Source organism: Diceros bicornis, chromosome 34, assembly GCF_020826845.1.
Source record: "Diceros bicornis minor isolate mBicDic1 chromosome 34, mDicBic1.mat.cur, whole genome shotgun sequence".
Classification (NCBI taxonomy): Eukaryota; Metazoa; Chordata; class Mammalia; order Perissodactyla; family Rhinocerotidae; genus Diceros; species Diceros bicornis.
Window position 1 is genome coordinate 6,627,172 of NC_080773.1, and position 15,105 is coordinate 6,642,276.

At 44.8% G+C, this 15,105-nt stretch overlaps 1 protein-coding gene across 3 annotated transcripts in view; it reads right to left on the reverse strand.

The window, feature by feature from the left end:
• Positions 1 to 15,105, reverse strand: part of CEP89 (centrosomal protein 89) — a 75,025-nt gene that overhangs the window by 42,640 nt on the left and 17,280 nt on the right. For 2 of the 3 annotated variants that reach the window (XM_058529082.1, XM_058529084.1), the window contains exons 5-9: positions 11,891 to 11,993; positions 6,247 to 6,275; positions 5,523 to 5,565; positions 3,007 to 3,225; positions 1,135 to 1,280 (exon numbers count right to left, since the gene is read on the reverse strand). In XM_058529082.1, the coding sequence (XP_058385065.1) occupies positions 1,135 to 1,280; positions 3,007 to 3,225; positions 5,523 to 5,565; positions 6,247 to 6,275; positions 11,891 to 11,993 (540 nt within the window). The remainder of the gene's footprint in view (positions 1 to 1,134; positions 1,281 to 3,006; positions 3,226 to 5,522; positions 5,566 to 6,246; positions 6,276 to 11,890; positions 11,994 to 15,105) is intronic. The other variant, XM_058529083.1, reaches the window with a different exon arrangement.

Genomic DNA, 15,105 nt, shown 5'->3' on the forward strand with positions numbered 1-15,105 from the left:
TTCAGTTCAGTTATTGCATTCTTTAACTTGGTGATTTCTGCTGGGTACTTTTTAATATTTTCTGCCTCTTTATTGAAATTCTCACTTGTTCATGCACTGCTTTCCTGACCTTGGGGAACATCTCTATGACTGCTATTGTGAACTCTCTATTAAGCTTACTTTATTGAGTAAATCACTTATCTCCATTTCATTCAGACTGGCTTCTGGAGATTTGTTTTGTTCTTTTGTTCAGAATACACTCCCTTTTTTCTTCATTTTCCTTGACCCTGTGTGTTGGTTTCTGAGCATTAGATGAAACAGCCACCTCTCCCAGTCTTGGCAGAATGGTCTCTTACAGGAGATGAATCTCATCAATCAGCTGGGCCCAAGCTCCTGGCTACCCCTCAAACCTCTGTGACCGTCCCAGCCACTGTCCTTGTGCTCAGTGGCTCCCGGTAGTTGAGGGTGTACCAGGACCCGCCAGTGTCCCAACGAGGGGGACTGCAGTCAGCACCTAGATGCAGGTTGATTAGAAGCCAGACTCGCAGGCAGCAGCTGGGAAAGTACGTAGTTAAACTCCTTCCAGGGAAAAAGTGGGAGATGGTCGTTTTTGTCTGCTCCCTGTGCTGAGCACAGGTGTTCAGCCTCGGTGGGGTGGGGGCTGGGTGTGCTCCTGCGCCCGTTTAAAAACTGCTTCTTTGTTTGCTGTAGTCCTGTGTGGGACTCATGAATACAAGCTCCATTGGCCATCAGAGCTAGGTGATTTGGGGGCCCATAAAAACTAGTCTGCTTTCTTTTTAAAATTTGTGCACTGACAAACCACAGCTGTAAACTTGAGGAACAGGACTGAGAATGGAGCAGCTGACATGGATTTTCATCTTTTACTTTATATAAACTTCCGTATTATCCCAATATTTTTACAAAGAGCCTTTATTGCCTGTTATGAGAAAGGAGGGAAGGAAGGAAGGGAGGGAGGGGGGAAAAGAGGGAGGGAGGGAGAGAAGAAAACAGCAAGGTCCCAAGAAAGACTGTGCTTTGTATGTATCTTTTTTATACCAAATTACAATAAATATGAACCCCCTCAGGATTGGAAATCAATTCAACAGAAAAGCTTAAAACATCTGAAAACTGATTTTTCTTAATCGGAAACATTACCTCTTCCTTGGATAAAGGCCTGAACTTTGTTTGATATCTACTCAGTTCTACATTCAAATGATGGACAGTCATTTTCAACCCATCATTTTCATCCACCAGATCTTGAGCTTGTTTTCTTAGATAAAGTAATTCAGGCACAGCAACTACTGGAAAAAAATTAATATTATACTATAAGAACTTGTATCAAATTGATTAAGATTTTATATAAAGTGCTAATCATCTGCCCTTTTTTTCCCTTTTAGGCTCACAGAGGCAGTGAATGACAGATACATAGGTATAAATGAATAAAAGTTATTAAATTTTTTAACATTGAATCGTCAACACTGTTTTGGAAGTTTTTGCATGTATAATTAAGGTAAAATAAAAATTTTAGATTGGAAAGTGTGGGGGATCAGAATTGGCCACCCCAAAATCTGTCTCTGGCATGAGGATTATTTTGGGCTGGTTACTTTTAAAAACTACAGACACAGGAAAAGCTCTGAAAACCAAATAAAAATAGAAGTTATCCTTTGTAAGAGAGATTTACATTTGTAAGGGAAATCTCCATTTGTAAAGGTATCTCCCTCTCTGTACCAGGGAGAAGGGAGGATGAACTTATCTCTAGAAACTCTTATCAATGCGGAAGGCGAGGACTTAAATCTGCATAATAACCTTACTCTTTTTACTGTGCTTTTCTGGTAATCTCCCATAACAGACTCCCCTCACCCCCAATATCCTCCTTTGTCCTCAGCTGAAGACAGTATATAAGGTGAGAGCTTCTGCCATTTTGGCGAGTTACCCAGTTTCTCCTGGGTCTTTCCCATGTATACATGTTATAAAGTCTTGTTTGATTTTCTCTTGTTATTCTGTCTCATGTCAATTTAATTCATAGCCCAGCCGGAAGGACCTAGAATGGGTAGAGGAAATGTCTTCCTCCCCTACAAAAGGAAAAGTCATTGTTTCCAATAATATATAAATATTTGCCTTGCAAATCATACCCAGTAAATGAAAAAATTATTAGAACTAATAACTTCCCACATAATAGCAAAGTCCTATTAGAAAACATAACAAAATTGATCCCATAAAGCAACAGCACAAATAATATAAAGTATCTAGATACAAATGTGCCTAAGATAAGAAATATGCAGGGTCTATATGAAGAAAACTACATCACCTTTGTTAAGGCCATAATATTAGTCTTATACAAATAGATAAATGTAGAGAGAAAACATTAGTGAATATTTATATAACCTTAGAGGTACAAAGGACTTGAAACCCAGGGCGTAAGTCATGAAAGAAAAATATCCTATAGATTTAGTTGAATTATCAACACATTGAGAAAATATTACATACATGACAAGGGCTAAAATCCTTAATATGTAAAGAACTCCTACAAATCAATAAGAAAAAGCCAAGTATCTCAATTTAAAGTGGGAAAATCTATAAAAGAGAAAAAACCTGCAAAGATATGAAAAAAATATTCAAGTTCATCGATAATAAGAGAAATACAAATTAAAATGGGATTTCTTTTTTCCCCTATCAAATTAGCAAAGAAAATATAATCCTCATCATTGGTAAGTATGGGGTGAAAGAGGCACTTTTATATGTTGCTCATAGGGATAAAAACTACATGAAATATATGTAAGTTACTTTGCTAAGCATCAAGTTCCAGAAAAAGTACTGGAATTTCTTTAGCATAACAATAATAATGATATAGCACATGAAATCAAATGTCAAGTTTAAGGATATAATGAAAGAAGCTTAAATATTATAATACAAAATATCAACATTAATATTAACAAATATTACAACATAAAATATTAACTCTCAAAATAAATAAGAAAATGAGTGAAGTCTGTTCCTTTAAGAAAAGAACTGTGTAGCTGTCCCCACCTTCCTGAGAGGATGCTTTCTCAGCCTCTTTCAGCTTTCCTTTTTCTTTTTCCATTTTCTTAAGTTTTAATTGTAGTTCTTTCATTGCTTGTTTTATTATGTTAAGTTCAAGAGTAAGGGTTTGATTTGCATTGTTTAGACGCAAATTTTCTTCTTTTAATTCCTCAAGCTTTTCTTTGGTTATTTCTATACATCTTTGACGTTTTCTACCAGTTACATCTGAAAAGATATAGGGAGAAAGCTTTAAAGTATTAATTGACATTTACAATTTTACATCAAAACTATACGAGACTTTATTTGAAAAACCATGTGAGCAACTACTTCATGTCAGGCCTCATGCCACGTTCTTCGGTCCCTGGAAAGACAGTGGCCTGTACAGAACAGAGTGAGCTGTCTGATGAGAGTCCAGGGGGCGACAGGAGGAGAAGTGACAGCGGGGAGGCCCCTGCATATCATAACACGCAGAGTGAAGTTTTATCCTGCAGGCCACCAGGAGCCAGAAAGGCTTTTAGGCAGAGGTGTAAACATGAAGAGGCTCTAATCTCAGACGAATCCCTCAGGCCAGCAGTAAAGAAAGTGAACTGGAACGAGGCCCAGCCCAGAGGCACAGAGGCCATCTGAAGGCTCTGAGGGGCAGCCCTAGAGTGGGGACAGAGAGGAAGGGACATATGAGAGAAGGATTCAGGGACTAAAATCTGACAGGGCTCAACGGCTGACTGGGTGTGGGCAGTGAGGGAGGGTCAAGTCAAGGATGAGCCCCAAGATCTGCGGTTGGGAAGACACTCAGGCAGACACAGAGCACAAGTGTGTGGGGAGGTAAGCTCAGATTAGGACACAGGCACAAAGCTCTGAGGGCACTCAGCTGGAGAGGCCGAGGAGCCAGCAGCAGGTGGGCAGTACCTGAGGGCCCCAGGGAGAGGAGAAAGCAGAGGCCACAAAGGATTCTAAGAGGGAACAAGAAGAAAGGTTGCAGAAAAACAAGGAGCAACGTTCCACAGGGAGATGTGCTCAGGGAGGTCAAAGGAGACAAGAACGACAATGGGCTCCTGGCCAGGGCACGCCTCCACGGGGGGTGGGGGGGAAGCCCAAGCAGAGCTTCTGTGGGCAGACAAGGGCGGAGGGCTGGTGGCTCCAGAGAGCGGATCTGGCCACGCCCCAGGGGGCAGGCGAGGGCTAGGGAGGGGGCCAGGGGCTCCAGATAGCCTCCCCCAACCCCAGATACACGCATATCCTATCCTAGAACACGAAAGGAAAGGCTAAGAAATGAGGGAATCCACAACTGCACTGAGAACAAGAGGGAACCATGACGAATCTCAGAAAGAAAACAGTTGAGACTAGACTGAAGATGGAACGTGGGGCCTAAAATATGCCAGGAGAGGTCAGCTAGAAAAGGAGGGAGTGCTTCCAGGGACATGCCTTGCCCTGGCAGGTAGTGGGACATGAAGTGGCCTAGAAATGACTGATGACGTGTCCACTTAGGCACCAGATGGGAGTAGCAAGCGCTCAGCCCCCCAGGGCCAGACAGGCCACAGCAGAGATGCATGCCCCTTGCCAGGCAGCACACAGGCCCTGAGGTCAGAGAGGCAGGGCAGGCCCAGGGGGCTGGAGAAACCTAGGAGGAAGAAGGGCCCCACAGCCCCTGGCTGGCCACATACCCTGCCTGTCCCCGTCAGTCACTGGAGACAGGCTGTATGCTGGCAGCCTGGCTGGTTTCCCCCTTTGAGCAGCCTGCAGTAAGCAGATACAGCAAGCCCAGGCAGACCACCAGGGCCTCTCAAGGACCAAGGTGGGCACACCACCAAGAACCATCAAGTATCTGAGTTCAGAGAAGCACCAAAGTCAAAGAACAGGAGAGAGTGGCTCCTGCACAAACTACCAGATTTTGGAATGAGTATAGTTAAGATTCTCAGAGAAACACTTGTCAATACCTCATGGAAATCGTGGAAATGAGCATTATGATTAATAACATAAGTTCAAAGGATGGGCTGAGTAGCAGAACACATACAAGGATGAATGGGCCTGTGGGCGGAAGCTGGAGGCCCAGCCATCTCCCACAGTATAGCACCAGAACGCCAAGACAGAACGGGTGAACGTGAAATCAGTCCCACATGGGGGACAGGCTTAACCCACCATGGAAGCTATGAAGCTCCTCAAACTGTGGAGGAGAGAGTACCCCAGAAAGCATTTCTGAACCTCAAGCTGGGCTCCCAGTGCCTGAGCAGAGCCCTCATCTGCACATGCCCATTCCACAGGCCCATCTCCTCCATGCTCACCCACCAGGGATCTGAGCACACCCACGGGGACACACAGCCACCACCCAGTCTTTGAGTGTTTGGACCCTCTCTTGAGGCAAAAGTGGAGGTTCAACAATTGCTGCCTCTTCCGAAGTCCAGGAATGGGACAGAGGCAAGGCCTTGATAGGAAACAAAGTGACCTTTATTTTAGATGCAATGATTCTGATTTATTTTACAGAACTATAAGCTTCTCAATCATAATGCAATTCAAAAGGAAACTACCTGGGGAGGGGGGAGGTTTTTCACATAATGGTGGTTTTCCATCCTAGGGAAGAAAAAACACGAGAGGAATGAATTAGGAGTTGTAGCGTCTTCTAAAGTGGACTGACACAAGCAGCGAGTCCTGTCTGAGCTGTCTTCCCGCCTTTTTCCCTCTGGGTTCAATCACTGTCTTTACATGCAGGTCCCAGGAGTGACAGGCCACCAGGTCACATTCAACAGCCTGTGACATGGTTCCAGGTGCTGAGCAGAGATGCACAAAGCAAGCTCTGACCAGGTCTTTTCTCCTTAGGATATGCAAAAGACCCCACAGACTGCAGAGAAGCATGAAAAGAATAAGAAAAGAATGCAAGATCCAGCTTTTCAACCCAAAACTTAGAGGAAAGGGAAGGCTTTGAACTTTTGTTAATTTTTCCATTACAGATCAGTCTGATATTAAGTTTCTAATTTCTGCTGTAAAAGTAGATAAGGTTATACATTAACTTTACTGAGAAATGTTTAATTTTTAAATTCCCATGACATTGCACAATTAAACACTTAAGTCAGAACTGTTTCTATGTTTGCAATGCTTCTTCATGTTTTTAAAGTATTCAAAAAGAAACATTCGATGGGAAAGAACTCTTAAGGGAAGTTTTTCCCCCCACAATGCACAAAACTTGCTTAAAAATTATGGTGGAAATAATAATAAATATATTGATAAAAACAGTTTTTAAAAAACTAGACTTACCTTTAAATTCAGAACAGAATGTTTACCGTCTGATTAAAAAAAAAAGAGAGAAAACTTTTTAAAACTTTTGACAGCTCAGAAGAGTACAATCATAGGAACTCACGTTCTACAGATGAGCTAAACAAAGCCCGGGGCAGGCGGGACAGCCTTCGCAAGGTCACGTGGCCAGCTGGTCCCAGAGCCAGGCAGCGAGCCTGACTCAGCTCCTCACCTCTCTCCATGCCGCTCACTCCCGAGCACCTTCAGTGGCTCACGGGATTGCAGAACCAAGGCCAAACTCCACAGTGACTCTGAGCCCCGCCTTTCCAACAGTGCCCATCCCGCGCTCTCTCCACGTGCGTCCCACCCGCCATCCCCAAAGGCACTAGGGCTTGCCTCCTCTTTGCCCACCCTGCCTGGAAGTAGCATCGACTCGGTCAGAAAAGTAGCTGTCCCTGAAGCGAAACGCCTCGACGAGACAGAGGAGGACACAGCTCGCCCAGGTCTTCATTTCCAATTGACCAACACACATTTGTAATTAAGGAACTCCATAAGGAGGGTGATCTTGGGCCCCAGTTTGCCTGTAGCCTGTGTGGCGGTGAAAAGTTGAATATCCGGGTTGCTTTTAACTTTCCACAATTAATTTGCAGAGCAGAAATAACTGGCTGAAAATAAATTAGAAACAAATGTGCAAAAAATAGAAAAAAAACCTATACAGTTCAGAAAAACAGGAAAAAAAATGCTTAAAGATACATACAAGATTGTAAATCTACTTCCTGGTTCACTACAATTACCAATATTTGAACAACTCATCACTGAAGAGCTTATTCTTGACCAAAATGTCATCTTTTTTATTTATTTAGTGAAGATCAGCCCCAAGCTAACAATGCCAATCCTCCTCTTTTTGCTGAGGAGGACTGGCCCTGGGTTAACATCTGTGCCCATCTTCCTCTACTTTTTATGGGACGCCGCCACAGTACGGCCTGACAAGCGGTGCATTGGTGCATGCCTGGGATCTGAACCCAGGCTGCCAGCAGCGGAGCACGCGCACTTCACCACTACACCACCGGGCCGGCCCCCAAAAAGTCATCTTGATCCACTATTTTTAACCAACTGCTTTCGATCAAGTGTTCTGGGGCAGCCTGGATGGGCATCTGATGAAATCCTAGCCGGTCCTTCTGAGGGCAGCCTAATGAAACCTCTTTCTGCTGCCTTCTTCAAGGGGCAGACAACATTAACTGCTCTCCGGGTCTTTGAACGCGCCTCCAGGGCCCGCCTCAGCACCCAGACCGCACTGCACCACCTGCACGTCCTCCCCCGCCTCTGGAATATGAATGGAGGGGCCTATGGCTCCATCATCTCTGGCACACAGTAGGTACTGAATAAATTTCTGATGAGCAAATGTTTAAACCGATACAAAAAGAAAGAATTTACATTCTCAATAACTCTTATACAAGAGTCTTGATTTGGTATCCTTCAATGCTACATCAGATCCACTGCCTTCCATATTTAGTGGAATCTTCTGTCTGCCTTAAATTCTTCTCAAAACAAGGTTGGGGCGGGGCAGGGGACTAAATGAAGAACAATGGAGAAATGCTGACAGAAGGTGCATGATGGGTACACGGGAGTTCATTTTACTATTCTCCCTACTTTTGCACATATTTGAAAATTATCATAATAAAAAATTTTTAAAGGGAAATTTACCTATTTTGCCAAAGAAAATAAATAATGATCTCTATTTTTTTTTGGTGAGGAAGACTGTCCCTGAGCATCTGTGCCCATCTTCCTCTACTTTACATGGGACACCACCACACTGTGGCTTGATAAGCTGTGCGCAGGTCCACATCCAGGATCCGAACCTGCAAACTCCGGGCCACGGAAGCAGAGCATACAAACTTAACCACTATGCCACTGGCCGGACCCCATGATCTCTATTTTATCTTAGTCATCAACTTTTCAGAAAAAGAACCTGATGGCGACTAAACTCAGAATTTACATCACCCCAAGTTCACTTTGGTACTTAATGTATATGCAGTTCACTTGGCTCTGTGTATATATTTTATTTCCTGTTTTCTCATTTATCATTTCTCAAAGAGATTTCCAGAGTCCTCACCCTTCTCATTTCTACAGTCTGTAGGGGCAGGTGGTACAAATCACTAAAATCACCACAAAGGTCTCCTATATCAGACACACTGCATTTGAAATGCCATGCTAGATACTATCCCAATCTTTATAGAAAGAAAATTCACACGACATGAACACATTCTTCTGTCAAAAATTCTAATAATACAGATAAATCAAAACGGTCTCATGACCACAATCCTCTGAACCTTCCAAGAGGTAACCATGGTTATCAGTTGGGTATGCTTTCTTTCAGAGATTTCTGAACAAATAAAGAGTCAAACATACACACAACCCCACGTCCCACCCCCTTTCACATGTCCATATATAACAGATATTAGACGGTGGGGAGGGAGAAAAGCATGTACAAAGACCCAGGGGCAGGACAGAACATCATGCAGTCAAGGAAATAAAAGAACACCTGAGCGGCTGGAGAATGGTCAGCAGGGGCAGGCCCGGCAGGTGTTGCCGGGGAGCCACTGAAGAGATGCAGGTAAAAGGCTGTAAGGGTGCACGGGGGCGGGCGGGGACACTACCAGATGAGTGTTTTGGAAAGATTGCTCTGGCTGTTACCACGGTGCCAAAACCTCGTGGGCACTCCATATGTATACATATATCTGCGGGCTGGGTGAACGAATGGATGGAATGAAATAGCAGGCAGCTGGCTAAACGGGGCTATATGAGCTAGGAGAAGAAACCTGGGTGTAACACACAATAAGTGGTACTGGAAGCAGGAGGGCAGGTGTGAGTGCTTACAAGAGTAGAGAGAAGGGCCTAGACTGGGCCTTGGGAAAGCCCAGCATTTAATGGCCAGGCGGAAGAAGGTGAGCTGGCATAGGAGATGGAGAGGGGCCCCAGAGCGGGGGGAAACGGCGAGAGCGAGGTGTCCTGAAGCCCAGGGAGAGAGTACTGTGAGACAGCAGGAGCAATCACCTGTGGGGGGCGCTCCGGACAAGCCAGATACACCACCCCCCATATGCAGGTCACTGGTCTCCGGGAGCAATGGAGGCAGAACCAGACCAGGGTGGGTGGAGGAGACATTGTCAGATGAGAGGAGGGAGACGGGGTGCAGAGATCTGAGTTTTGACAAATTTGGCTGTGGAAGAGAAAGAGAAAGCGTTGGGAGAGGGCACTATCAGGAGCAAAGAAGGGAGGGGGCCGACGTCCATGAGTGAGAATTCGGCAGTCCTGACCAAGGGATTGGAACCTCGACCAAGGACTTCAGCATCTGGTTTTCTTGGTGGGGTGTTGCTAGAGCGTGGAGTGGGGCATCAGGCTCGCAGAGCTAATGGCTTCAGCCTTTAGAGAAGAATGATCAGCCAGCAGTTATGGAAGGCACTGCGCTCCACACGTGTGACGGAATTTAATCCTTATGATAATGTGATGAGAGGCGCCCTCAGACTGACAGAAGTGGGTTAAGTAGCTTAGCCAGGCCTCTCATCAGCCGGAAATGAGTCGAGAACCAAACCACTGAAAGCCAGGGTTTCTGACGTGTTGTCCAAGGATCACCCCCATCACACTCTCCAAGGTGCTTGTTAAAAACACAGACCTCTAGGGGGCCCAGCCCCATGGCCGAGTGGTTCAAGTTCCACACACTCTGCTTCAGCAGCCTGGGTTTGTGGGTTCAGATCCCAGGCGTGGACCTACTCCACTCATCAGCCATGCTGTGGCAGTGTTCCACATACAAAATAGAGGAAGACTGGCACGAATGTTAGCTCAGGGCTAATCCTCTTCACCAAAAGAAAAAAAAGCCCCTCCCCCAAAAACACAGACATCTGGGCCCCAGCCTTGAGCCACTGAATTAGGATGTGGGGTGGGGGTAGGGCCCTTGTCATAAGTGCCCAGAGGTTTTTAAAGCCCACCACAACCCAAAAACCACTGCAGGAGCTGCGCTCCGTCCCACCACCTGTGCTCCAAGTTCATGTCACCAAGTGTGCCAGTTATCACTGCCTCTCGGCCCCAGACCCACCTTCACTGCCTGCTTGTGTCACAGTACTTCTACCTTGCCAGGTGGCACAATAAGCCTCGTCAGTAGAGGGCGCTGGATAGACGCTGGAGGAGGAAGGGGCTAGGCTTCCTCATTCCAGTGCTGTCTTCCTCCCTCCTTCCCTTTTTCTAGGCAGCCAGCAGCACTTCCCCATGGGTGCCTTCTCCTGGCCTTCCCTGGAGAGGGCAGCTTCCCAGCAAGTTCTGTGAGCACAACACCTCAGATGACTTCACCAGCCAGGGGGCCCCAGCTGCACCCTCTCCAACGTCTGCCTCTCGGCCTTGGTGATCCTCCAAACGTGCTTCTTCCCCTGGGTGCTCTATGTCAACTGTAGAGGGAGCGGCCGTTCCCTCTATGTTCTTTAGACTTCTCTCCACGCCTTAGTGGGCAATGCTGTTACAGTTACTAATTCTTTATATTAAACTGCCCCTGTTCAAATCACCATGTGCTCTGTCTCCTGATTGGATTCTGACTGATATATGATGCATCAGGGAGCAGGCAACACAACATCAGAAAACGGATGAACATGTATGACCACAGGGAGATATTCAGGATGTGTCGTAAGATAAAAAAAAAAAAGGGCAGGTAACAAAGTAATGTATACACAATCTGAATTGTTAAAATTACTTAACTAGGGGACTATAATTATGTGTATTTAACTTTATATATTTCTGCATTTCAGCTTTTTTTTCTTTACAGTGAGAAAATATTACTTCTATAATTAAAGAAGAGATACACTTTTTACATGAATTTAATATTCACATAGATTTCCCTACAGGGATAACATATGCCACCTAACCAACTGGTGTTTTCTGGCCCAGGTATTACTAGGCTGTCATTCTGTTTTCCAATCAGTCACCTTGTGAAATGGTTTATACAGAGTCTCCCCGAGGCCAAACAACTCTGAGGGTCCTGATGAAGCAGTTACTGGTGCCCACTGTACGCCAGGCTCTCTTTCTCTCTTCTCAACATCAGCTGCCTCTTAGGAGACTGAAAAATGTTCCCTACCTTTGCTATAATGCGCTGAATTCTCACTGCGCCAAACCAAGTATGCGAAGACGGCTGGTCATACAGTTACAGAGCTGTATTATAACACGTCCATGCACTCATTCACCCGACAAACCTTCAGTGACAGTGCACTGTGGCCCGGCCCTGCCCCAGGTGCTGGAGATGGCATGGTGAACAAGACAGATGCCTCTCGCCTTCACTCCGTGGAGCCCACTGTGCGCCGGCCCCGTGCAGCACCAGACTCTGGGAACCGAGGGGAAGAGTGTGTGCAGCTGCAGAGCCCAGGCCATCACCCTCCTCCCCAGGTGTCCTGTCACAGCTGACGGCTGACAAAATGCTCACAGTGAGCACCTCGTACTTTAAAGACAACCTACCATCCAGGCAATTGACCGTGGAATAACTTATCACTAGTGAAAACAAAACTCAGGAATATTCCTACTTATAATCATGAAACCACAGGATGGAGATCCGATGGCTATATGTTCCCCCAAATTAGCCATTATTTATTGCCATAAAATGCTTTTATGTTAAAAAAAAATTTTTTTTTACCTTTTTCTTGTGTACGCTGTGGTCTAAGAGGTGAGCCTGGAAACCCATCTTGCTCAGAAATATTTCCCTCATCTTCACTGTCCACCTCATGTGACAATTGAACCTTTTCACAAAAGACAAAGGAACAAACGTGATAAATGCTATCTGTGTCAAATTTCCTCACAACAGACTCAAATGTCTCATTCCATACCTTCTCCACTGCTGTCCCCCTCTCTAAGACACAAGAGACGACACCTGACAGGGCTGGATGCAACCTCAGGTCCCTCAGGTCCCCCTGCCCAGTGGTAAAGGCAACGCCATGCACATTACGCCTAGGCCATCGAGAACTTCACATCCCACCCATGCAGCTGGGTAGCTTTCCTTCCCCACCCCTGCCAGGGACCGACACAGGAAAAGGGGCTGCCTCTGGCCTGCTCTGCACAGCTCCCAATACCCCCACCCTGGTACTGCTGCTGTGTTCTTCATCCCCACTTGGGACAAGAGCGGCTGAGCTGCCCTGTGAGCACTCTCATCCAGGCAACAATTTGGGACTGAGGTCCGTTACATTTGCTGGCTATGTGAGTCCACTGAAGATGTCGTTTCCTGATGGAATGGAGCCCTCCCTTCACTGTTAGTGAGCACCTCCTATGTACGTATCATGAATGGTGGCCGGGCTGCAGAGCTGTCCCTTACAGACATGTGGGCCAGGAATGGGACTACCCCAATGAGCAGGAGACAGTCCCACTGGCAGGGCTCTGGGAGGCGGGGTCGCGGGGTCAGAGGCTGTCAAGGGAAAGAGCAGGGAACCACGTCTTGTATGATAAGCTGCGACTGGCACTCTCTGGGTTGGCTTTCCTTCTGCTATCCTGATTCTTCAGTAAAATCTTGCTTACGTGATCAGCTTGGCTTAGCTGTGCTGTGGGCAATGGAAGGGCCATCCCCAAGGCTGGCAGGGAGGTGGTGACACTGACCAGCAAGATGCCCAGGAGAGGGGGCATTTCAGAGCCAAGAGCTAAGGCCATGAGGCCCACCAGGCTCTGGGTACAGGGCTCCAAGGTGGCCCAGCTCGGGAGTGGCAGACAGGTCTCCCACTCTACTCATCATTTGAAGAAAGAAAAAAGAAATGACCTCTTTATTTTTACCTCCTAGGAACCAACTGCCTTGTTCTCCTTATCAAAGATATATTAAGCTACTCACTATTATCAGGGAAATGTGAAAATGCTAAGAGGACTCACATACCATCATAAAGATACCCCATTACAAAAAATTGTTTGGCAGTATCTACCAGTACTAAGGATGATCATACATATGCCCTATGATTATATATACAACCACTCCTCAGAATATGCCCACCAGAAATATATACATATATACACAAATGCTCATAGCAGCACCATTCCTAACAGCCCCAAATTGGAAACAACCAAATATCCACCATCAGTAAAATGAATAAATAATTGGATGATACAGTTGTACAATGGGATATTATACAGCAATAAGAACCAACTGCTGTTACACACACAGAAGACTCTCGAAAACTCCAGAGAATATATACTCTATGATTAAATTCACAGAATCTTTAGAATAGAAAATAACCTTAGATTAGTTTTGCCTAAGATCTAATCTTGGATATAATCTGGAGTCAGGGCAGTAGTTAACTCTGGGGAAAGTAGTGACCTCATCTCTGTCACAGAAGGGGACTTCTGGGTACTAGTAACAATGTTGTTTTTTCTTTTTTAATCTGGGTGGTGGTTACTTTGTAAAAATCCACTGAGCTGTACACTCATGGTTTATGTACCTTTTGGATAGATTTAATACATTGATGAATAAGCCTAAAGAATTTGTAACAATATTCTAAAAACACTCTAATTTAAAACATTTTTTTAAACTACCCAATACTTCTGATTGTGAAAATTACCTCAGGAACTAAAACAAAACTTGTCTGGGTCTTGAAGGAGGGCAGGCAGAAGCACTGACATGCGGGGTGCCAGGAACAGCCTTGCCCTCGTCTGTCAGCAGCACCTGTCCTGGGCCCCTTCACCTCTTCCTGGTGGTACACTAACTCCGATTTTAAAGAGTAAAACGTACAGGCTAGAGTCTAGGGTAATTATTAGGAAACAAAACCAGTGCAAGTTGCAAACTAGTAAAGGGAAAGAAATAGAACTGAAAAAATCATCAATCCAAAAGAAAGGGAGAGAAAAAAAAAGAAAGAGAATAATAGGACAAATAGGAAAAATAAAGTAAGATGGCAAATTTAAACTCAGATCTACTCTTATATACATTAAATATAAAAGGACTAATGGTCCAGGAAAAAGATAAAGTTGAAGTTTGTCAAACCCAGTTAAGAAAAACTGCAGGCTGCGTTGAATTGTATACTTTAAGTGGATGAATAGTGTGGTATTATCAGTAAACTTGTTTTAAAAATCTATATTTATAAGACACATCTGAACAAAGGATATGGAAACGTTGAAATTAAAGGATGGAAAAAATTAGACCATGCAAATACCAAACGAAAGAAAGATGGAGAATGTTCGACAAAATAGACATTAAGGTAAAACCCATTCTTAGAGACAAAGAGGTTTACATTATAGTGACCAAACATTCAATTTGCAGAAAGATCTACAGGCACACCACGTTTCATCGTGCTTCACTTTATTGTGCATTGAAGGTATTGCATTTTTTACAAGACCCTCCACCAGCAAAAAGATTACAACCTGCGGAAGGCTCAGGTGATGGTTAGCAGTTTTTAGCAATGATGTATTTTTTGATTAAGGTATGTACATTGTTCTTTTAGACATAATGCTATTGCACACTTAACAGACCACAGTACAGTGTAAACATAAATTTTATATGCACTGAGAAGCCAAAAAATTCCTGTGACTCACTTCACTGCGATATTTGCTTTATTGCAGTGGTCTGGAACCGAACCCGCAATATCTCTGAGGCAGCCCAGTAATTTAAAATTTGTACACATGTAACAATGTAGTGAGATGCAAAAGAATGACGTGTTCTACTATTTCATGCATACAAAATTCAAAAACACAAAATGCATCTGTGATGTCAGAAGTCTTCTATTAGTTGGAGATGAAAGCAAGATATTGGAAAACCTGACAGAATAGCAAGGAAGCTGCAGCATCCAGATTCTTGTGACTGTGGCCGTGAGATGCACGTAAGATGCAGCAGTCATTAACCCTAATGACGCACAGGGTCCAGCCCAGAACCGCATGAGTACCTTC